The 25,816-nt window shown below is 30.7% G+C and overlaps 1 protein-coding gene across 2 annotated transcripts; it reads right to left on the bottom strand.

Annotated features, from left to right (window-relative positions):
• Positions 1 to 1,106: 1,106 nt before the first annotated feature.
• LOC115880780 (lysosomal alpha-mannosidase-like) lies at positions 1,107 to 24,604 on the bottom strand. 2 transcript variants are annotated; one of them, XM_030898062.1, is made up of 18 exons: positions 24,480 to 24,604; positions 21,976 to 22,152; positions 21,048 to 21,150; positions 20,904 to 20,985; positions 18,426 to 18,611; positions 17,856 to 18,061; positions 12,240 to 12,376; positions 12,050 to 12,183; positions 11,527 to 11,755; positions 10,254 to 10,453; positions 9,871 to 10,088; positions 9,210 to 9,412; positions 8,817 to 9,154; positions 8,485 to 8,761; positions 7,259 to 7,388; positions 7,087 to 7,205; positions 1,608 to 1,757; positions 1,107 to 1,547 (listed from the first exon to the last, which is right to left on the bottom strand). In XM_030898062.1, the coding sequence occupies exons 2-18, from the start codon at positions 22,141 to 22,143 to the stop codon at positions 1,242 to 1,244; spliced, it is 3,186 nt and encodes a 1,061-aa protein (XP_030753922.1). In that variant the 5' UTR covers positions 22,144 to 22,152; positions 24,480 to 24,604; the 3' UTR covers positions 1,107 to 1,241. The 2 variants fall into 2 exon arrangements, with proteins under 2 accessions (XP_030753922.1, XP_030753923.1); XM_030898063.1 differs by having other exon boundaries at positions 21,976 to 22,148; positions 24,480 to 24,581.
• Between the last annotated feature and the right edge of the window lie 1,212 nt (positions 24,605 to 25,816).

Genomic DNA, 25,816 nt, shown 5'->3' with positions numbered 1-25,816 from the left:
GAATTTTACTTTTCAACTGGAGAAAGATACGTCAAACTGTATTTCAATACCATTTGACAGGGAGTTATCCCGTGGTATAAAAATAATTTTTAAGAATGTTAATTATAAACTTTTATATAGCGCTCATAATAAATTACAACTATTAGATAATCCTAAAGATAAAACACCTCCACTTCATAGGTCGGGTATTTATGAAATTTCATGTAAAAATTGTAATCAAAAATAATAATTGTTGGGCAACTAAATCAATCAGATTTAAAGAACATATATGGCTCAGATAAGATATATGGTAGAGCAAATAAATCTTGTGTTGCTCAACATATGTTTGATAAAGATCAAAAGAGATAGATGTTAATAACTTAAAATTATTCATACAACTCTCAAGTTACAGACAATTAGATGCATATGAGAACGTCAAAATAAATAAATGTATAAAGAATATATGAACAGAGGTAATGGTCTAATTCCTTACAGTTCTCTGTCCCCTCCCTTTAGCCTCGGTAATTAATTGTTACGCTCGATTGGTTTTCACGCGCTTGGCAAATTTTGTCAGTTTAATTTGATGCTAACATGGTTAGCGAAACGAGCGTTCAGCGTTAAAAGCGTATTGTGGTGAATTAGTTTTATATTTTGCTGGGATAATTCACAATTACAAAAATAAATCTTGTAATTATTTCGTTAAAATATAAAATTTTAGACTACTAAATAATATAGGCGCAATATATTTTAGTCATTTAACGGTTAATTATTACTTGATTAAATTAATGACGTAGATAATTTGTTTATTTGCCGTAAAAATTGAAACTGAAACTTAAATTACTGTGCATTTATTTTACAACAATAAAACTTGACGCTGTCATCAAATTATTATGCCGTTTTTGATGGGAAGATATACAGGGTGTCTTTTTTATATGTGCACTTATTTTAAGGGGTGGTAGATATGAATAAACATATTTTTTATTTTTTAAACATAAATTGACAATAACGATATGATTAAAATAATTTTTTGTGTAGAGAATTAAGATCACTGTGAACTTATAAACGCAAAAACAAGCATAATGTAGTTAACATATAAGAGGGAATATTGAAATAAATCTAGTATGATAGACAAACTAATATTTTTAGTTTATTGTTTATTATCACAGAAATAAATTTAACAAATATATAAGATAGGTATATAAGTTTCTAATAAATTGATTATAGTATATATTATTGTGTTTTATTTAGTGACATTTTAGATATTAAACTTTCTTAATATCTATTATGAAAGTACGAATTTGGCTTGGGTTCAGAACTATTTCAAAATTCTCCATGTTATCTTCTGCGTCTATAATCACTTCTCTTTTGACATTATCTTTACGAATATTTTGCTCCATCCATAATTTTTGCACAGTACTATCTTCGATATTCAAATCGATATCTTCATATACTAAGTCCTCTAGCGTTCCATTGGTATTAAACTTCATTCGGTTGTTATCTTTCATCCACTGATTCCCACCTAATGTTGTTTCTTGTACAGACACTATTTCAAATGCTGTAAACAGATCCTAAAATACATATAGAACAGTATGATAGAGAATGAATTTTTAAATTCTTATGTAGCTTGCCTTTAGTTTCACAACAGCAGATTTAGAATAAGTGGGATCTTCGTTTTGTTCGAAAACATGCTCCAATCGCAGGAGAAAACTAAATCCGATCCATGGTTCCAGAGTTAGTACATTTACGTTTGGTGGCAATGCAGTACGAAGTCCCGAAAGCTAGAAAACGACATTAGATTAGGATTGTTATGTCATATTATCTAATAATTATTATAAATAACTGAATAGTTGTAAATGAATATAAAAAAACGAAAGAGAAAGATTTTAAAATTGCTAATTTAAGGTTGATTCTCACTATACCTTCCATTGTAACGCTCTACAACAATAAAATAAAATTCAATAAACTAATGTCCTAGTTGCCAACTCTAATATTTCCCAGTGTTGGAACTGTAGCGGCCGCCAGCTTTACTACAGTGGGGACGGGTCGGGGTGAGGTGTAAGTTTTGGGCGCCACGTGATTACGCTACAGTCCAATCAGAATAAAAAAAAATACTTCTACATTTACTCTAATCACGAATAGTAAGTGACTAAATAATATTAGAAGCCAACAACAACAGGTTCAATAAAAGTTCTAATTTAGATAATAATGATTTATTTTAAACTATTAAAAATTATTTATTTTAAACTGTAAAAAAAATATTGATGAGTAGGAAAATACTTAAAAAATAAAAAAAAATATACACATTAATGCAATTGCGCACCCCCCAGACGTGATCACGTTGGTTCACACAAGACGCAAATTAAACTAATCTCAATAAATTTCGCTAATTAGAGATATCTATCTCTGTTTTAAGTATCTAATATCTACCAATTTTTCTCAAAGCAAAATAGTTATTTTCATGTAAACTAAATTAATCTTAATTTGAAAGTTGAATAGAATAAAAAAAAGTAACAGATAAAACGTTAAAAACTTGCGGTTTGTTGGCTATGGTTCCCAGGGTGGTTAGGGCACGTCGTGGTCCAGAAGTCGTCCCAATCCAAGGTCTCTGCTGTTAGGTTTGCATCAACAGCAAGGGTAACTGGATAATTGTCGAAACCCACGAGGTCCAAAAAGAAAACCAATCAAAACGGAATCTTCGGGAAAAGTGAAGACTTTCGAAAAACTTCCAAAAAAAAATGGAAAATCGGGGAAAGGAAAAAAACCCTATAAAATATTTCCAGAATTAAATCCTGAGAAAATAAGGAGAAAAATATATGCTACTTTACCTCGATGTTGGTGAGAGTTGATGTAATAGTAGTCTTATTCTGCGTTGAAAAAGTTTTGTACGGCTGAGGGCTAAATTACTCCCACAAAGTGGCGTGGAGAGCCGGTTCCAAATTCGCTAACAATACAACTCTACTACACAAGTTATCTTCTGATTTTTTGATCCTCACAAAGAGAAGGAGTCATCCACCAATCCAGAAGGAGACAACCAGAACAAATCAGAACGTCAGGCACCTGCACTACCGACAAAATTAAGCAGAAAAATGGATGCTTTCTGAATTTTAGCGAGACGTGTTAGTCCCGGAAGAAGATTTTTTCTACCCTTACTCTGAAGAATTTGAGCCAATAGGAATATACCACAATTCATTTGAAATTAACTGTCAACTGGTACTTTCCGGTACTGAGTAGTACGCAAGTACCATAGTAAAGAATCATATATTTTATATATGACAAGACTTAAGTTTCCTTAAATACTTAATGAAGATTGACAATCGGTGAAAGAGAAAAATACTTGATAAAAACTGGAAATTTATTTAACAGAAGAATGTAACCAAAATGATTAATAAATAATTAGTTAATAATTATAAAAACTTAAACAATTAACGCTAGCTTCACAGCCAACCATATTTACTGGTAACAGCGCCGTCTCCAAACCAAATCAAGACGTTAAAGCGCACTCTCAAGCAATTTACGTTAAAATGTCAAGATTTTCAAATATGTTTAAAAACAAATACACATAAAACCTAAATACCCATATTTATATTAAATCAAACCAATTATTACTTAAATCATAATTATCTAAAAATGTATTATATTTCATACTATAAGAAGATTCACGGGATATAATTATTTACAATCAGAAGGTAAGTGTAAAAACACCGGTTTATTTATAGCTTTAAATTTATAACAATAACAAACATTTTAGGAATTATTTACTGATCGAATAAAAATATACTTATACGATATAATATTTCTAACTGTATTTAAAAAAGGGAAGATATCCAGGAAAAATCAGCTTGAATATATATTTTAAACTTACAAAGGTAAAAATAGAAAAATCATTTGTTTATAAATATTTTCCACTATACTTCAAAACCATGTATTTTTCTTCAACATAATATCTAAACGAAGCTACTAATTATCAGGTATAGTAATTATTTTTTTTTTAAGAAAATAGAGTGAATATTATTTCTTTTCTTTTCCAAAAAAAAATTATTTCATAATAACAATAACTAAATTTATAGAAAGTAACTGATATTTTATTTCTTTTTAACAGCTAGATGTACAAAATATATAAAAGAAACCCTATTGAAAATATAAATACATATAATGAATAGACCCAAAGGATAAACAAGTGAGTATGCTCATAAACAAGCCGAGTATCTCATGCTCTTAAGGAACTGTAGAAAATGACTGCCTACTGAATTTTCTTATAAAATTTTTGACTCGTAACACCATATCAGCTCACTTCCGTTTCCCTTCCGTTTACATAAAATATTATATCATATAAATGAATAGGAAAATGCACACTATCCGTTCCATTTCCCTTCCGTTCCATATCGTTTTCTTCCATACATTTTTTTGGCGGACGGATTGAAGCGTATCGGAAACATGGTTGTCAAGTTCTTACATTTGTACCAGCTCTGTTAAAATTTAGCTGATAGACCTCTTAATTAAATCTATTACCTTTTTCAAAAGATACAAATTTTTAAAATAAAACTTTCTTAATGATATAAATTGTAAAATAAAAATATGGAAGTGATACGGAACGGAAGCTTACGTATAGCGTCAATACAATAAAAAATACGGAACGGATATGGAATGGAAATGGAAGGAATAGTGAGAATCAACCTTAATAACGCTTTGTTGACAAACTTATATAACGGGTGCGTCTCAAAAGTGACTCGCCCCTATAACTTTTTTATTTTTTCTGATAAAAGACCGAGACTTGGTATGGTAGTATATGACCTAAATTAGGATTGATTGACGATATCCAGTTGTTTTGGGTCACTTCCTGTTTCACCAGAAATGACTACAACTTTTAATTTTTAAATGACACCCTCGGTATTTTTTTTTTACTTTATTCAATAGAAAATGATATACACATTCAATAGAAAATGATTTTACATTCCCGCGTAATAAAAAAATCGTACTTAAAATTTCAATCTAGAGTGCCATGACTATGTTAAAACACTAATTTTTAATCAAGAGGCCTTGGAAAAATAGATTTGATCACCTAATGTTTTTAGTGTCTTGTCCTGGCCGGTTAAAAGATGCCCGAATCGTAATTTTAATCGTATCTTATTTTTTTTTAAACGGAACGAGGGTGGCTCATTAGCATATTTGGAAAAAGCATTTTTTTATGAATAATTTGATACCACACACTTGGTATTTCGAGTAAAATTTTCGTCATGAAACGCATGTTACAATTTCAAATAAACCATATGCGAAAATGTCATAAGTTGACATATGATATGTCATTCTATCTAGTGTGTCATTTTCTATCGAATAAAGTAAAAATATACTGAGGATACCATTTATAAATCAAAAGTTGTAGTCATTTCTGATGAAACAGGAAGTGACCAAAACAATTATTAATACGTCAATCAATCTAATTTATGTCTTATATTAACATACCAAATCTCGTTTGTTTATCTGAAAAAATAAAAAAGTTATAGCGGTGAACCACTTTTGAGATGCACTCGGTATATGATATCCAGTCAAAGTATCAAATTTGAAATGCAATTTGCGAAGCACATTCACTTACTGCCTTTTTTTATTTTTGGAGAGTAATCTTCCTATTCCGAATTAAAAACGTTTGAAGAACGTTGACCCTCTTAGAAGGTCAACGATAATTTCACGGAAAAGTAAAATCAGAAATGAAGAAATTAGGCAACAGATGGGAATAGAAGGAGCAATAATAAACGATTATATTAAATGTTGAGACCGAGACAGAGTCTTATTGCTTTGGCTTTTGTAATAATGTATGATAAGAACAAAAATAATTAATCTGGTAGGGCCACGTTCAGAGTATGCACAATGAGAGGTACTCCAGTTGATACCACCTGGTAAACGACAGGAAGAAGGACCTGAGAAATCATGAATGAGAGGAATAAGAAGATCGATAGGCGAAAAAATCTTACTGATAATCATTGAGAATCATTGGTCAACGTCGTAGGACATTCTAACGCGGATGATGGATAGGACGATCTTCCATTTTTGATAATAATGGTGATTTTAGAATGTCTAAAAGTCTACAAGTTAAATATGCTAACACAGTTGACAAAGTTGGAAATGTAACCTTCACTAAGCCTGTTGAGGATTATATTTCAATACGTAAATGGACAAGTATAGTGAATGGGAATAAAGATAATATAGAGCAAAAGATCTAGATTTTTTAGATGAATTGGAGAATTTTTCCGGAAATGTATAAAAGATTACCGATGTTGGCAAACCAGGATATTGTAAATTTAGTTTAAGTCCGAGGACACTTGAATTAAAATGAACAATGAGAAATTTGAAGTAACTTTCTATATACAGAACCTGTTCTAGGTATACCAATTAATACAACACGATACCATAATAAAGATTGAATTCGAAGAAAAATATTGTAAAGAAATTAAGAAAATAACCATCATAAAATAGCCGAGGAATCGCTATGATTAGAAATCAGCGTATTAAATAAGTCTTGCTTTAAAAAAAAGAACAAAAAGTAAAGTAAAGATTTCAGTTAACGTCTCCTTTTTGCTGCAACGGCTAATCTGGACGGGGCCTACTTTGTTTACGCGGAATCCGAACCGCGGTCCTCGGCCATATCATGGTCAGTGGCTTACCGACTTAGGAAGTGTCTAAATTAACTCTTACTCACGATATATCCGATCTCATCCGGCCTCGAACCGGCCTGAATGAGCAGTGTGTATCAATAGATTTTACACTTTTCCCTTGGACAACAGCACGATACAGAGTTTCGAGAAAAAAAAGAGAACAATATATATTATAATAATAGAAAAAAAAGGAACAGCTGAAATAAAGAATCCTGTTTAATTTAAACCCTCACTGCACACTATAAGTTGAAGCAGTTAACTAAAATGCAACACACAAAGAATGAGGAGTATACAAGTCACCATGTAGAGAGCATGATATTATTAATCGATATTCATTGAAAGGCAATAAGTAGTAAGAGTGCAGTGTTGCAACAAGATAACAGATGGATCTGTATTGAAATATATTCTTATCAGTTTCAATTTTTTTTTAAATCTGAGATAAATAATTACAAGGTATTACCTCCATAATGCGGCTTTTTTGATATTCCTTAGGAGTAGTTTGAAGTGGCGAAATGAAGGTCCAACTGTCAAGCAATTTCTTTTGTGCTATATCCTTCTCGATAAAGGCAGGTGTTTGCGCTAAAAACATTGATATTATTTCCAGTAAACAGATACCGAAATTAATTAAATACCCTTTCTATTATCTGTGTAACCGAATGTCAAATAATGTGATCCTCTGATTACCAATCCTTTTCCAAAAGCGGTTTCATTTAAAGCTTCTCCAACACCGAAGGCATCATCGTGAAGACAGTTTCTGTGAATCTGAAATGAAATACTAATTATTTTCTGTGACCTCAAAACGGAAAACGCTATTTTCTGTGCCCTAAATTGCAGTAGGGAGAGTGAGGGAATTAGTAAGTGCGCAATGAATGCGCACTTAAGCGTAAATCATTATAGAAATATAAACATTATAGATAGTTTAATTGTAAATATCGTAATGGAAGTATTATTTAGTCACTTTAAGTTCGTAAACCAATATTAAGGTAAAGTAAAAACTATTTAAAGCACAATATTGGTAAAGGTGCATTGCATTTGCGCGCCATTCCCCGCTATTGCGGTGATCATGCGCACATGTTAGCGAATGATGCGCATTAGAAGTAATATTAGCCAGAGTTAAAAGATACTCTCTTAACTCAGATTCTATGTGATCTGAAAACACAGGCTTTGAATCCTACGAGGTGGTTTAGGCTGCAACGGCTCTGACAAGTGTTGATTCGGAAATATTGGAGGCCCTTTATATTTCTGCCATCATTTCTAATTGTAAATATTGAGTTTTGTAAATTTTCTGTCGTATATTAGTGTATTGTCGTTTTTACAAATATAATAATAATTAAAATTAGATTACGTGTGGGAGGATGGTGTGTATCATTACCCCGTTAGATATTAAAAGAAAACACTTAACACAGTTAGCAAATTATTTTACTTAATAATTAATACGTAATATCGATTACAAACAAATTCAGTCACTGTCTTATATTCCAAGATCAAAAAATTACAAAAAAACTGGCTTGATTTTAAATAAAAAGTGCTAGTTCCATACAAGTGAGTAGAATGGATATGAATATGGCGTGAGTGATTCACAATAGGAAGTAGAAAGCGCAGCACTAGTCGAAGGAGCTAAAAATCCCGCGAATAAGAAATAACATGATGCGCATTATTACCCGACGCTCACGATGCCCCCATTCTCCCCTAATAGATATTGATATTTTTTATGTGAAAAAACTATGATTTATTTACTTGCTCTTGGTTATTGGTCTTGGTTATTGCTCTTGCTCATAAAAAAGATCACTACAAACAGCAATGTTTGCTAATAGCTAAATGAATCAAATATTAGCCCTTAAAATTGGACGAATTTTACCATTAGTTCAATTTCGCCATCATTTAAGCTGGATCCTCCTTGAGCTCTGTCGTTCAACACTGCTAATTCCAAATGTTGTTGCTCGTCTCTGATAGTTATTTTCGACGTGACAGGATAATAGTTTCCGGAAACAGGCTCGGAGACATTCAATTTCCATGTTGGTCTGAAATTTATCCTCCTTTTTAACATCTCTTTGCCATTAGAATCTGTATAAAAAGTTGAATTCGATTGAAAATTGGTTGAGTATCTGGTGACTATTTCTCTACCGCGCAATTCGCTAAAATAGAAATAAGGACTTAATTTTGAAATTGTTTAGTAGTAATTAGTATTACTTTGTTGGTAGTGGTCCAATAACCCAATCGAACTCTATGTAGTTTTCAATTCTATTGATCCTGATTGATTGACTTATATATTCGTTAAACGTTTGTCGTGCTTCTGCGATTATTTCGCCGATAATTGGTGTGAATCTGACCCCATTGCTGGCAGGTTTAATGGGGCCATACGGCCTAAAAACATAAGCTCCAGACGAGCGATTACTAAAAACCCTATTATCTCCTACGTAGCCTTCGTAATAAAAGAAATTTTGGGTTAAAGGCATGGAAACACCATCTACACGAACTTCTGTTATTAATCCAGTCAAAGAGTTTATTTGGAATGACGTATCTGTATCCTACAGTTAACAACCTACTGTAGTTTCCTACACAATCTATCAAAACGTTACTTACTTTAATAGATATTCTGTTACTAGTTTCTTCAGAGTTATAGTCGTTATTTTTCGATTTAGTTTTGCTAACTATATATGATTTAAAACCTAAAGCTGGTATGGCAGTTGCTACAAAGTACAAGTCGTAAGTAGCATTACTTGATCTTCCGGGAATGTTGATAACAAAGTCAGCTATGGGGACAAGTTGCGTTAGAACTGCAACTCCTGAAACATATACAGAACATAATCAATATTTTGTAATATGTATGAGAACTGTAAAGTAGTCTAATGAAGAGAAGGATATGAAAAAATAAATAATTTTTTTTCTTGCCACAGGAAAAAGATATTAAAGAGTAATTTACCTTTTTTATTATTTTCTTTTGTTAAAAAATATCAAAAAAACTTTGTGTCTTAATATAATTCGCTTCCGCAAGATATAGTGTTTAGTGAAATAGTACGTGGGTGTACAACGAGAGACTTTAGTTTAGGATTTTTTTTAATTTTGTGATCGGATTTTTAATTGCTATATTATTTGTTACATCATTAATTATTAGTACCTTCATCAATTTTTATTTGGTTAGTATGCTTTAAATTATGATAAATGCATTTTTAAAATTATTTGTTAAAAGATGTTTAATTTGTAGAATTTATGCAGAAATCGGATGTTGCATGCTCGACTTTACCTTTTGAATCGGTAACATTATATGAACCTCCCACTACTGGTATATTTATAACTTTATCAATTGATCTACTTAATGGATTATAAATTGTTACAACAAAATTGTCCAAATTTTCTGTAGAAGCACATTGGCTTATGTTAGCCAAGGGACAATGATAGAAGGGTTGAACAGATTCTTCAGGATTATGCGATGAAGAGTTGGTTGTTCCATTTGTTAATTTACTGAAACAACAAAAAAGTATTCTGTATTTTTAGTGAATTTTGGTAAACCTATTTTTTAATTGTCAAAAAATTTCAATAATATTTTTTTTCTAGTTTAGATATTATTTATTGAAGATTACATTAACAGAGCACATTATTGTGGTGAAAATTATATGTATAACTTACTTAAGGGCTGCGTTGCTAATAATTTCACATTCTTCAATCCCTCTTTGTAACAGTCTTGCATAATCGTTTGCAACGTGTTGCTTTTCAGTACCAGTAACTGCGTCATGGTGTTGCATTACACCCATCGCTTCCCTCAACGCATTTAAGTCTATTCTATCCTCTGGGCCCAGGTCGGCTAATGCATACAGCTGCTTACATACCTACAATATAAGTTTATTTTGTTAAGTAAAGCTGTTATTTTTATTCAGTTCTCTGTAATATTATTTATATTTTTTTTTCTTCCAATAAGTATCCAATAGTAGAAATAAATGCATGTATTGATATAAATTGTAGTGGAGATTATTAAAATGCCTGAAATGTAACAGATGTATGAATACGTAGACTTGTTTAGCATACTTAATTGAGATAATGACCAGAGAATCCACTATTCAAGGGAAATCGGAGAATATTGGTCTCAATTTAAGGTCTCACTTTACTGAAGACGTAAGGGCATATTGTAGCTGATATACTACGAGTAAATGGTTGAATATAAACGGTATCATATGTTCGAACGACTTTCTCTATAAAAATTTCTATATAAAATTATATAAGCTATTGTGGGAGTAGTTAGCTTTGCCAGAACTTCAATCTAAGGACATCGATTTGTCAAGTCAGCAACTTGAAGGAGGAGAGCCATGGTCAGGTCCTTACAATAGGAACTGACTTCAAATCCAAGGAGGCCAATCCAATCCATTATAGATCCCGAACAACACCTGTATTAGGGTTAAGGAGAGATCAAGTATAAGAGGTGGAGAAAATGGTGCCTGATCCTCCAGCCTCCACCTCAAGGGTGCCTCGGCTGAAGGCAAGCTCCTCGACTGTGAAAGGCGCGGAGGGCTAAACCCCAACCGTGGAAGGGTGTATACCCCGTAGGAGCTAGATGTCCAGCTGTCCTCGGAGGATGGACAGTTGTTATCAGAGGAGGATGGGAAATACACTGTCCCCCGTACAACAGGAAGATCCCCATATTTTCCATATATGATGAACGCAAGAAAGGGAGACACAATAGATCTTTAAGGTTGCGGTGATTAACCCTATTTCACTCATTCTACATTCTACAAGAGTCTATTTAGAGACTCGTTTGGTCGATAGGCAATTATATGGCTGAGTACTGCGGTTGGAGCTCTGCGTGAACAAATTAAGCCCAGTCAAGATAAGCTCAGGCAGCAAAAAGGAGACGTTTACTCATTAAATCGTTCAGAAAAAAATCTATTAAAAATTAACATGAACTAACCTGCAGAAAGTTATTGCCATATCTTTCGAATCGTTTGATTGCTGGTCTTGAGGTAAAATAACCAGTCCAATATGCGTGAGGGTCAGATGCATATGGGAAGAAGTCGTCATTTTTCAGTAGCCAGCTCTTGTTATTAGCGGTTTCGTCATGAATAGCCTTAACGTAACATGATGGTGTGGAATAAAGAAGATTGAATTTCGAACCGTTTACCTGACGAGCATTGGCATATCTGCAATTTAAAATATTTTAATAACTGTGTGATTGAATATAGCACCATAATAGCAGGTTTATAAATAGGTCATCGTCAGAGAGCGACGATGCATTTTCACTGTCAGGAACTTGAGGATCCGTTGCTAATTGCATTTTAACTACTTAAATATTAGACTTTATCATAAAAGATGGTTTAATTGTTGTCCGATAGTGTAGGTGAGTCCGAATTAAAGTATTATTTTTAAGTCTGACATCGTTTTTACTCAGTATACTATTAATAATAAGTAATAGTGTAAATTTGTTTTAGACGTACAGAATGAGTTTATCCAAGTTGATAAACCAAGCTTCTGCATCCTGGTAGTTGAAATCTTCTCCCATAGTGATTATAATATTGTTTGTAGTGTAAACTTTGCTGGCATTTGTGGCGTACTCTAGGAACTCGTCAACCTAAAATTGACATACAGTTTAATGTAGAATTTAGAAGAAATTGCGATAAAATATACCCTGCGATTAACGTTATATTCGAAACTTTTTTTATCGTCGATTATTGGTTCGTCACCACATAAAATATCAAAACAAAAGCCAGGCGGTGGGCCGTAAACATTGTACATAACTCCAGTAAAAATGTCGCTAGATTCTCCTGAAATAATATTGATATGATGTTACAGATTTTATCAGTAAAGTTGGAATTATAAGTAAAATCTATTTGCCAGAAATTGAGTTCATAATCTCATATTTCCAAATACTTCTAATTTGAGACAGTCATTATGTAAAGCTGGTAGATATTTTATCCAGTTAATAAATAATAAACAAAAGTTATTATGCTGTGGATAAGCTTTGGTTCGTATTGTATGCCTTGTACTTTCGTATTGTAAACTTTCATTACTTCGGTCTAAAAAAAAACACAGGACATATTTCATGGTACAGTCTCCAATCGTTATCATATATATAATTATTTTTTTTATTCCTAACCCCCTGTGTTTTCAGGTACGGATAGCGTGTTATAATCTGCCAGATATATTTTATTTGACGGATAGCAGAAAAACGCGTATCTTCACCTATAGATAACAGTATCTATTAGATAAATTAAACTTATCTCCCAGATATCCTATCTGGCGCCCGAACTGCCAAATAGTGCTTTATTTGTCGGATAAAAATTTGACGCATGAGCAAAGGCATGAGGAGATATTGATTTTATTTGATATTTGACACAAAATTGCTTAACATAACCAAGACATTGTTATTATTGAAGATTTCGTTTATTCCAATAAATTCCATTTTAGATTATTTGGAAAAGACTTACCTATTCTGTACAGGCTATAATCATTTTAGAACGTATGGGGTATAAACACCAATAAACACATTGAAATGGTGCAAAAAACTATTGTTGCTAGGACCGTTACAAAATAAAGAGAGTCTCTGTTCTGTTAGAGCATCAGAACGAAGAGAATGCATTAAGTTAGGATAATAGTGATAAAACAGTAATTTATAAATTATTTTATTTAAATCCTTTCAATTATAAACCATTACTACATATTATATAAAATGCTAATGTTTATCTGTGTCGTCTCTACTGAAGTAACGACTTGCTCTAGAAAGTTGCTTTTGTACTAAAAGATAGCTAAATGGCTCTTCTAAAAACTGTCGTCGCCGGATTTTTTTGTTTTTCATTTAATTAAAAAAAAAAATAAAAAGTATTTCTTTTCCTGATCTCGTGGCGGATGCGCCAGGCTTCAACTAGTTTTTAATAAAGCTCTAAAGTAGGTAAAAATAAATAAAACTTTTTAAATCAAACTATTTATTTCATTTTTAATTCGCATATCTTAATTCATTAATATTATAACAGGAACCTTATAAAACCTGTTATTCAACTCACATTTGCTTTTATTTCTTTTGTGTTACAATTTTAGTTTAATTTCTTGCACTATGTACCTTATACCGTATGATCGAAAAAAAAACGGCGTCCAGTTGGCTGGGAAATGATGATCGATGATATTTCCCATATAAATTTACATATGAAATGACAGCAATCTTTATTTCATAGCCATTGCTGACGCCGTTTTTTTCGATCATACGGTACATCTCTTCTCCATGCTGATTTTTAAGTAACTCTCTAGCTAAACCTTGCTAAAACTATTGTGGTCCTTTGAATTCCAGTTAGTTCAACTTTGTTTAGACAAGATTTTTCCTTTATTTTTTCTTTTTTTTGAAGTTCCATCACTTTAAGTTCTTAAAAATAAAAGTAATATGACAAAATTGTTTTTGTTTAATGTTTTTTATTAAACAATTTGTACATATATAATGTGTAAATATAACAATTATTATAGCTACTATTCATTTATTATTATTAAGACAAAAGTATAAGTGCATTTATCTATCTATTTTATAAAATAAAATCTCACCTTAATTACTATCATTGATGCTATCCTACCTATTTCTTTACTATGAGAAGCCCTAGAACAACATATTTGTTATTACTAACAGTCTTATGCTATTTTTAATTTTCAATATTAATAACTTACCAGATGGTGGTTTTAGGATTGGTTTATAAATCTCTGCTTGCACTTCACCAGCTTCTTCCATATTTTCTATTATGAATTGTACTAAAATGTTAATATAATAAATATAACAGTAATATCATGTAATTAAACTATAAATTACTTACAGATTTTCTTATTTTAATTTCTTATAAATCGCATTCCATCAATAGATCTATTGCACCACCACCACTGCTGAAATTGAATTATCTTTCCCTTTTTCCATAAAGGTAAATTTAAATAGCCTATACCATAATAGGACTAGTTGGAGTTGAACACAAAATGTATTTTAGTTGAATTTTATTGTTTTTATTTTCATTTTCACGATCTTTTGATAACTGAACAATAACCTCACCTTTTAATCTAACGATTTGAAATTCCGAGTTTCTGTCTCTGTCTGTTGTATCGACTTTTCATATATAACCATCTCAATTTCAGATATCTTATATTGGCAACACTTTCTCTACTGAGTGTCTACCGGTCCGTAGGCGGCCGTCCTCCAAATTGTTATCTATTGGATTATTTTGTATGAAAATACCCAAATGTTATATCCTATAGATATCAGGCTCTAGATTGTTTATCTTTTAGATGGTTATTTGTTAGATAAAAGTTATTTATTCATAACTGAAGAGACCGCGCCTTAGTGAATTAATATAAGCATATTATATTGTTTTGGTGACGCTAACCATAAGTAGTCATGACTTTCTTGGGACATTATTAACAGGAATTAAGATGCCATAATTCCGTCTACCTTTTCTAGGTAACAACCATGAAATACAATAGCGATTTTGAGTAATAATATAAAATGAAAATGACCCCATCTTACTACTCTAAATAATTTATTTACATCATGAATGTCACAATATAATAAATTTACAAGAGAACAGTTTTATCGGTATCCCTTCTATACATGAACCTTATTGAAAAAAACGTAAAATTATACAGGGTGGCGCACCTCATTCGCCTCGGTTGATTATACGAAAACGGAAAGATGTAGAATCAAAATATTTTATGGGTATATGTAGGAAGGCAATGTGCATAATTTAAAATTATTTTGAAATGTACAGGGTATGTTAGAACTAAGATCCATACCAAAGTTATATTTTTTCTTATGGAACACCCGGTATTTTATTTCATTTTTGAATTCTTGGGCCCAAAAAAACGAATTTATTATATGCTACACTTAAATAGATTATTAACACCCTGTACGTTACTTTTCAGAATTAATTCTTGTGCTGAGTTTAAAGGTAGAGAAATAAACTGTACTGAAAAATGTTATTGCTTTCTTAAATTTATACAGTGGTACCAAAAATTGCTGTTCTATTTTAAGGATTTATTTTACATAAAAACTTCGTTATTTCAAATACAACACCCTGTATTTTTTTTAAATAAATCGAAGTAGATTCAAAGGCTCTTTCAAACTATATTAGGGTTTCCTATACCTATCTAGCTTAGATTTTGAATAAAGAGCAATTTTTCAATAAAATTGAAAAGAGGGCTAGTGCCGTCATGGCAAGTTTCTAGTGACAGTTAGTAGCTATTTTCAAAATCGAAATTAGTTTATGGACTTTATTCAAATTTATACCAGTTTATTTTTATTTAATTTACCTACAATAGTTTAATAAGTAATATTTATTAAATATGTAGTTATTATTCTATCAAGAAAAAGGAAGTAGTTCTTTGATTTATTTTACGATGACTTCTAGATATATAGATTTTCTATAAAAGAGCCAATTACGGCAAATTCATTTCTACATTTCCAACGACAGATTTCTGCCTAATATTTTTTTTATAAACCACACTAACAGCTCTGCTAAATAGAACAAGTAGTTTTTCAAAGGAACGCATAATATCCGGGAGATTCCTATTTGGATATCTCTGAGCATAAGCCCTTGAGGCTAAGAAGCGACATTCCCTCACAAAATAAAATCACTAGTAACACATCCATTCGTTCCGCCAGCAGATATTGCTTTATTTTTCTGGATAAAATAATGAATAATTACTAAACTATTCTCGGTAAATTTAAGTAAACTGTTATAAATCTATATAATAATGTCCATAAACTAATGTCGCTTTTGAAAATAGTTACTAACTGTCACTAGAAAATTACCTTGGTGACACCTGCCATCTTGATTGCCATTTTATTGAAAAATCGCTTTTTATTCAAAATCTGAGCTAGATAGGTATAGGAAACCCTAATATAGTTTGAAAGAGCATTTCAATCTGCTTCGATTTATTTAAAAAAATACAGGGTGTTTGTTTTACATTTGAAATAGCGACGTTTTTATACAAAATAAATCCTTAAAAAAGATCAGCAATTTTTGGTACCCCTAATTGAAGAAAGCAATAACATTTTTCAGTAGAGTTGATTTCTCTACCTTTAAACTCAGTACAAAAATTAATTTTGAAAAGTAACGTACAGGGTGTTAATAATCTATTCTATTGTAGCATGCATATTTAAATATCTTTAAATATGTCAAAAACCAAAGATTTTAAACATATTTAACCTTATAATAAATGCCTTTTTTGGGCCCAAGAATTCAAAAATGAAATAAAATACCGGGTGTTCCACAAGAAAAAATATAACTTTGGTATGGATCTTAGTTCTGACATACCCTGTGCATTTCAAAATAATTTTAAATTATGCACTTTGCCTTCCTACATATACCCATAAAATATTTTGTTTCTACAGCTTTCCGTTTTTGTATAATCAAACGAGGCGAATGAGGTGCGCCACCCTGTATATACACGGTGTCCCTTAATGACATGCTAATTTAAGGAGGTGATTCTTGGGTCTATTCTAAAGAAAAACTTTATTTGAATGTATAACCTAAACATTCTAACTTTTGACATAGAGGGTGATAAAATTTTTTATTTTTTTTAATAATAACTCTGATGTTATTGTCCATATCTTTATGAAATTTGATATTTGGTTTATGCATAAAAATATATTTTTTTTAATTACTGTACAATTTTTTTAATAACATCTTTAGGAAACGATATACCAACGCACCAATGCGGGTATTCTCAGTGGACAATCTCACGGTAGGTTTGGTATAATAGCTCAGTTGTTCCCGGATTTAGATTAATTTACACTTGATAAGTTACATTTGTCAGTGATACATCTGACCGAAACGTTGTGTTAAGTTAAAATAAATAAAAGAAATTCTTTTAGTTTCAAGTTTTGTTTAATTATCCCATTCTAGTAAAGTATTTCAAGAATAGTGTTTTCTTTCATAATAGTTGTTTTTTTTTGGTAATAGAAACAGTTTTCTTGATACCTAACAGGGGAAGAATTATAAACTCAGTTAACAACGACAACCAAAAAGTAAAGAGGCAACAAAGTACTGAGACAGGTAAAGGCGACAAAGGAATGAGACTTATTGAATGACCTGAGTGCGGAAGAGAGATAACATTACGTAGCGGGCTTTTCAGTCACAGAAAAGCTCATGAAAGAAAGCGTAAAAAAGCCTTGCGTAACCATCCGTCAACGAGTAATAGTAATGATGATGATGAATAGAAACAGAACTAACTCGACACAGAGATATGGCTGCAATACTGAATTTTAAAAATAATGTTTACCTAAACTACTACTTGCTCTCCATACGACCTCGGGAGTTCTCGTTTTCCATCTATAAGCTTTGTCTTGATAGTCAATTCTACCCAGAAGTAAAGCGTCAAAACCCAGTTGAGCAAAGATATTTGCCATTTCTTTGCTGTGACCGAAAGGATCTATTTGCCAACCAATTCTAGGACGACCACATTCACCAAATGTATCATTGAGTTTCCTAAAAATGAATTTGATGTCCATAAGCCATGTTGTTATTACTTAATGCCATTAGATATATTATAATACACGCCGACCTCGATGAACTTCCTAACAATTGATTTTTAGTATTAAATTATTGAAAAAAAAAATACGAATCGCTTTAGCTTTTCCAGTAAAAAATGTTTATCAAACCATAAAAAGTTAGAAGATTTCGATTTACTCTATATGGTAGTAATTTTTGAATATACTCAAAGACTTTAATAGAGTGATGCTTTTTAACAAATATTTGTTTTTCTTGATTTACATCAAATAAGACAAATTGAAATAAACCAGTTCATAGTCAGTAAATATTATTTTCTGCCTTGTAATAAATATTACTGTACCTTAAGCCCCAGGTCATTTGATCTATAATTGAATGATAATGAGTAGCAGCTTCATCATTCATACTCCATCCTCCACTGATGAATTCCAGCTGTCCGTTGTTAACCAACTTTCGTACTCTAGCTTTGACAATATCGTGTTGTTTTATCCACCATTTCCAGAAAAATGCTGTTTCCACATATATAAATCTAGAAGTAGCATTTTAAAAAATTAAGTTTAGATTGATTTTACTTAAACTTATAAGCTTGGTGCATTCTCCGCCGGAGCTGTTACCATCGGGGAAAATTGAAAACAATCGGCAGATACAGATAGCGAGTATACGAAAAATTTATTATATATAATTATTCTAAAACTGTTAGGAAGTATAATTTGTAAAAATTCTAGAAATAAAAAGAAAAAAGTAAATAATTTGATATTTTCAGAAGGTCTACAATAATTATTGTTGGTACATGTAATTGAAGGTACATTAATTGTAGAATTCTAACGCCATCGTGTTTTAGTTCCATATGGCGTCTTATGGCTTCATTTGGTATTTTATCTTTATCGAATTCCATATGCCGAGTGCGTTTAAAATCTTGCTATATTTTATAAATAAATGAAAATAGTTCACCTCCTCAAGAAGTTTTTTGCGTGTCTGTATTTAGAAAAAATTCTAAAATGAAAAACAGAAACGTGTTTTCATGTAACTGGTTTCAGCTATTCTAAAGTTGAAAAATTGAAAATTATGCATTTCCGCAGAAACATCTTCGCGACTTTCTATTTGAAAATGCTTCCATAATAAAATAAATTTTAGAAAAAAAAAAAGAATTTAAGAACAAGTTTTTATTTAAATACAAGAAAAGAAAAAAAAATTGAAAGAAAAAAATTCAAACTTTTTATTTCAAACTGTATTATAACGTCATTACAAAATTTTATAATATATAAAAGCTTGTCGCAAGATTTGATTGTACAGTTGCACTCATAAAAATCTGGTACAACTTTATCTTGTAATTCCTGGTCTAGTGGTCCATCATAACACAAACTTTCAAAATGAGACATGGTAGACACAGGTTTTAGTTAATTTACTTGTTTATCGATGTAGAGAAATCTCTCGATCATGTGTAATGACGTTATATGTTGATAATAAAAGTTTTAAAGAAAATCTTTATTTTTTTCTTTTTAGTGTATTTAAATAAAAGCTTGTTCTTAAAATTTTTTTTTTTCTAAAATTTATTCTCTACTTTTTAGTTATGCTGGTTTCTCAGTGCCACACACTTAAACTCCATTTTTTTTCTTAAATAGCTTCCTATGGGCATTCTAATAATATGTATATCGATTTTCATTAAAAAAGGAGAGCTTAAAAAAAACGACAGCTGTCAAATTTGACAGTTCAAATGTGAGACAAATAAAATGAAAACCGACTATGGGGTAGGGAGCATCCAATATATCGATTTTTATCAAAATCGGACAACTTTGAAATTTTTTTGACAGCTCAATTTTTTTTCTTTCATTTTAGCCCACGGCCATCCTATATATCGATTTTTATCAAAATCGGTCAACTTTGAAAGTTTTTTGACAGCTGTCAAATTTGACAGCTCAATTTTTTTTTATTTTAGCCTATATATCGATTTTTATCAAAATCGGTCAACTTTGAATTTTTTTTGACAGCTGTCAAATTTGACAGCTCAATTTTTTTTTATTTTAGCCCATGGCCATCCTATATATCGATTTTTATCAAAATCGGTCAACTTTGAAATTTTTTTGACAGCTGTCAAATTTGACAGCTCAATTTTTTTTTATTTTAGCCCATGGCCATCCTATATATCGATTTTTATTAAAATCGGTTGACTTTGAAATTTTGACATGTCATTAAACTGTCATTTTTTCAAGATGGTCGCCCATATATTTTTTTTCATATGTATATACCCACAATATACCTATATATATAATTTCAGCCCGATCCATTCATAAATAGAATTTTAAAAAATCAAAAACCTCAAAAATGCCGCCATTTTGGCCGCCATTTTGACAGCTGTCAAAAATTCGGGTGATGCTTTGCAAAAAAATGTATTGTCATCGGGACTGAACCTACATGCCAAATTTCAATTTCCTACAATAAATGGAAATGGTTCTAATTTAGCTTACAAGATTTGCCCCGAACAAACATAGATACATAGATAGTTACATACAAAGCAAGTTAAATAAAAGCTTATAAAAAAAATTCTTACATAACTGATTTCAACTAAACTAAAGTAAGTCTGATTTCTGTTATTCTATAGTTGGAAAACTCTCGGCAAAACTTAAAAAGGATGTATTTTCGCAGAAAAATTATTCTAAAATATGTGCTAATCTAATGCTATTCAAAAAGGCTTCCAAATACTAAACGCTATATACTACAGCTAATAGAAAGTTGCGCATCAGTCAAACTGCGTTATTAACTAATTTACTGTCGTATAATACAAAGGGAACTTATAACTTTATCCTTATTTTCTCTGATTTACCTTCTGTTTTTATCCTTACGTAATGAATCAATAACGGTATCAAGGATATATTGGACACCAGCATTCTGAATATCGGATTTGCCTAAACAAAAAATACATATTAATATTTAAAAATTGTGTATATATTATGGAGATTGTACATACTTCCATAGAAATATTGATCCACTGTCTTTAACCAACCAACGTCATCGTGTGTATGGGGAACAATATGGACATTAATATATCGTTCCTTTATGGCTGGGCAGGACTATAAAGGCATCATAATTGCGATATCATCAAAGAACGATAATCGAATTCTGTTATTTAAGTTTAGTTTTTTTATAAATTAATTTTAAGTATAATATATAATAATATAAGACTTTTTTTTTAAAATAATAATCGAACCGATATAGCATGGCTAAGCACGAATAAAAAGTACAAACCAATTCAAAATAATTGAGATTGGCAACTTTGATTTTGCCGATTTGGTTAGCAGCAAAATGAAAAAATGGTTTTATTTCACAAATATGAAAGTCAAAACTGGTAAATTCACAGGGAGAAAAAAATCGATCGATAGTTTATTTTAGAATCGGAACCTATCACTAATCATAAAATGTTATTCATTAATAGAGATAAGATATTTAATGTATTGCCAACTAGTTCAATCACTGTATACCGCTCTGTACAGTTTCTACGTATATCTTTGTGATGTGATTGATGTCTTAAGTGTGATATCAAAAAGAAAAATTGATAAAAAATAAAATTTAGTTTTATCCCATTTTTAAAAATATCTGCGTAAACTGTTCTTATTTTACTTGTTTAAATAATAAAAATTAAAACTATATGAGCCACATAAATATGTATATTATTATGCTCCTTGTAGTTCGCAAAGAAGTATATGAATTTGAAAAAAATTAAAAATAAAGTATATCTGTACGATACGTATTATATATATTATACGATCATGTATTAACACTGTTGAATAAATAAAATCTCTACAGTGGAGTCTGTAGAAAATTATATATATTAATTTTCAGAACCAGTTTGTTTTTATTTATTTATGATATTACGTTATTGCTTGATCCATACTTACAGAATATCCGCAGTTTTTAGGATGCGGTTTTGCAGTTGTTGTGGTTGGTTTATCAGTAGTGCCTGGAAAGATAGGGGCTGTAGGATAAGGTGGTGGAGCTGAATGACCATTTCCAATCAATATGGATAGTATTACAAAGAATATACTTCCATTAAAAATAATCCTCATGTTTTCTTTCTTAAATTAAATAAATAGTTTAAAAACTACCACACATTTTTGGAAAGAGAACATTATTGAATAAGTACTTAAACCTATTATTCTGTCCTATATCTTGGGGGAGTACCCCATTAAGTTCTCGAAAAATCAAATTAAGTTTTGACCGTTAGCCAACCTACTTCTTAGTTATGAATATTACAAAAACTAGAGTTCAAAAAATGAGTAAACATCAATAGTCTGCTGATGATGCAAACATGGTTATCGAAACGCGCGTTCAGTGCAAAAGTAAAGTGTTTTGGTGTATTGTGGTGAATTAGTGTTATATTTTGCTGTTGTAACACCGAAGGTTCCAAAATGCAACTGTAGTAGGTTTGGTTTGGTTTGGTTTGGTTTGGACCGAAACATAATCGTGGCTTTAGAGTTAAAGTAGGATTGCCAACCCTGTCTTGGATTCCAAAGGACAATCCTCTTTTTGGGATCGCACTGTTCGATTTTCTCTCACGCAATGAAATATTCCTCTTACACATCAAACTGAAAATCTAAAAAATATTGGTATATAGCCACAGTGCTTAATAAAACTGTTAATATGACAGCACTGTGTCTTTTGCTACTCCCACTCGTTGTGGGAGCTCCAAAAAAGAAATATTACGTACAATAAATATTTTTTGTAGAAACGTTAAATATGCTTAGCTTTTTTATGTTTACCTACTGTTAGTTTACGTTTTTTTACTTTTATTTTAGTAAGAAAGACCATCAACCCCATAACATTTACATAACTTTCGGGTAAATTCTGTAGAGAGAGGTTTTAAAATATAGTTCGCTTTTTTACTCTCTTGTCCTGTATTTTTTATTTTGAAAGTTGACAACCCTAAGTTAAAATCGTGTGTAAAATAATAAAAACTCTTTTAAACTATAACACATGACTTTAAACTATAACACACGAGTTTTTTAACAAAATTCTTATGAAACCGATCGGTCAACTATTTGATTATAGAGCCGTGCTCACACGCAATCAAATAGTAGATGAGTGCAACTCCATAAGAAGACATTGGTTTCAAACTTACAACTAAATAGTAGGCCGACTGAATTGCCTATGAGTGCATACCTTAAGGATATTTTGTTGATTTCGATCTCCTTGATGAGATGCATACCTTAAGGATATTTTGTTGATTTCGATCTCCTTGATGAGATAAACGCAATTTTATTAATCACAATTATTGATACATTATTTATTTTATCTAATTTATTATTAAATACTATTACTATTAGTTATAATTAATATTAGTCCAAAACCTACAGCAAATTCAAATAAAAAAATAATGGAATTAAACATAATTACAGAAGACCCAGTTTTAAAAGTTTTTACATCCTGTAATTTTAAAACTATGCATTTCTATACCCATATTTATAAGAACTTTTTTTCATAGTTTGTGAAGAGGAATCAATGAGTACTTATTTAATTGGCAAGTTAATAATATTATTTTTTTTAAAGGTTGCTATTAGACTTGGATCAAAGCAAATTAATAAAATTGCATTTAACTCATCAAGAAGGCTGAAATCGACAAAATATCAAGAGACAAATTTTAGTGGACGAACGGCTTACGCTATTACTCTAACAAGAGAAAAAATGTCAGTGGCGTACATGTTTTTTTTTAAATATTTCAGTGACATTGTGAATATGGCAACGCTTTTTTAGCATTAAAATATGTCGCATTTATAGTAACTTTTACACTCAAAATTTTATTGAAATCGCTAAAAGTAAAAATTATAATAAATCGCAAAAAAAATAAAACTTAAACACCCTGTAGCCACGAAACAAAGAAGAAGCAGACCTATGTTGATATCGAAAATAAATCTGTTATCGACGCCTATGATCCTTATGATAGGCAGTCATTTTCACGCCGTGCCTGCACCCCGTGTCCGTGGATGTTGGCGAGTAGCGGAGTAGTAGGCTTTGGAAACAGTTGAATGTCAGAGATTGTTGATTTCGGCCGAGGGAAGACATTGTTTGTCAAGCTAGTTAGAATTACATTTTAAATATCAATTTCTGTTAAATATATTAATCTCCCGATTACAAATCTTATTTTTATTTGGGGAATCTCCTCACGAGAGATGGAACGCGTTTTTTGAAACACCCTGTATAAAGCGCCAGAAAACTTTTTGATTATATTGTATTTAAATTTTCTATTTCCTTAATGTTACAACAAAGTTTCAAATTATAATAATTCTTTTATTATTATTTTAATTGATTTATTACAGTGACATGATATCTAAAATAGAATAAATTATAGTCATGAAGAATAACGTAGAATATAGAACTGTAGCTTATTAATTTTTCTTGTACTTACATGTATAAATGTTTACATTTACCCGATGTAATTCACTGAAGCACTCACAGAGTCCAACTAACTGTTTGTTCTTTGTTATTATTTTTAGCTACCGTTTAACGATAATAACATCAGAGTTTATCGAGAAACACACTGTGGCATTATCATATTCTCTTCCTATTACGATTTGGTGATATTGTCAACATATTTCGTTGTTGATTATTTAATATTTATTTGTATGAGATATTTTTTCTTCAGACAGGCTAATCAAACACAAATAATTTATAACATTGATTTTATTAAAAAGTAAATAAATACTTAATCTACTAGGATTACATTTTTGGTATTTTTAGAAACTAAATTTTAGATATACAGGGTGAATCTTAAGTAAGTGCAAATATTTTTAGGGGTAGTATATTTAGACCCTAGGCACACGATTATGAGTTTTTTTCGCAAAAAAAATAAAATTTGGAAATTTTCGAGGAAATTTTTGAAAACTTTTTTAGATTTTTTTTTACTTTTTAATTAAAAAACATAATTTTTTGATAATATGGATTTATTTAAAAAACGGTAAAGAGAAAATACGTTTCTTTTATGGAGAAAAAAAAAGTCTGTACCAACCATGAAAAAAATTGCACTTATTTAAGACTTACCCTATATAGGTATACTGTTTGTACAATTTAATTACAATATTAAATAAAAATGGCCACAATAAATTTATTTAAATATTTTTGGAAATATAAAGAAAAGAAGGTTAAAATGTTGCTTTTTTGCTTTTTTTAACTTTCTTAGTCAATAAGTATTAACTAGTACTTAAGCAACAAAATAAACATATTAGCAAACTTAAATATAAGAACAAAAAATTAAAAAGAATCTAATTCAAATTGGATTATAAATAATTTAATAAGAAAACAAAGAAAATAATATTTAATAAAACAATACAAGGCATAGAGACAACAGACAAGTAGTCTTACAAAAATGGCTCTTTCAATATTAACTGCCTAGAGAGTCTTCTAAATGTCGCACATGCTGATGGATAAAATCATCAGTTATTGTAATCAATAGAGCAAAAAAGAAAAAATAAAATCATATACTAAATCCAACACATTAAATAGAAAATATAGCGGCTACTATAAATGTGTCATACAAAAAGAAAACTTTATTTTATCGAAATTAAGAAAAAAAGGAATACAATCTTGTCTAAAGACTACCCCCCCCCCTATTCGTTAACTTAATAATATTACACAGCACAGTCGGGTTTTTAATAGCATTGCTTCACTAATTTCAATTATATAAATTTATGTTATCATAATTTTCATCAAAATGTAATGCTGAAAAAGAAACGATAAAACACACTT

Source organism: Sitophilus oryzae, unplaced genomic scaffold (assembly GCF_002938485.1).
Source record: "Sitophilus oryzae breed Bouriz unplaced genomic scaffold, Soryzae_2.0 scaffold_1658_pilon_pilon, whole genome shotgun sequence".
NCBI lineage: Eukaryota > Metazoa > Arthropoda > Insecta > Coleoptera > Curculionidae > Sitophilus > Sitophilus oryzae.
Note: the sequence above shows the minus strand (reverse complement) of the source record. Positions and strands in the feature narration are given on the sequence as shown.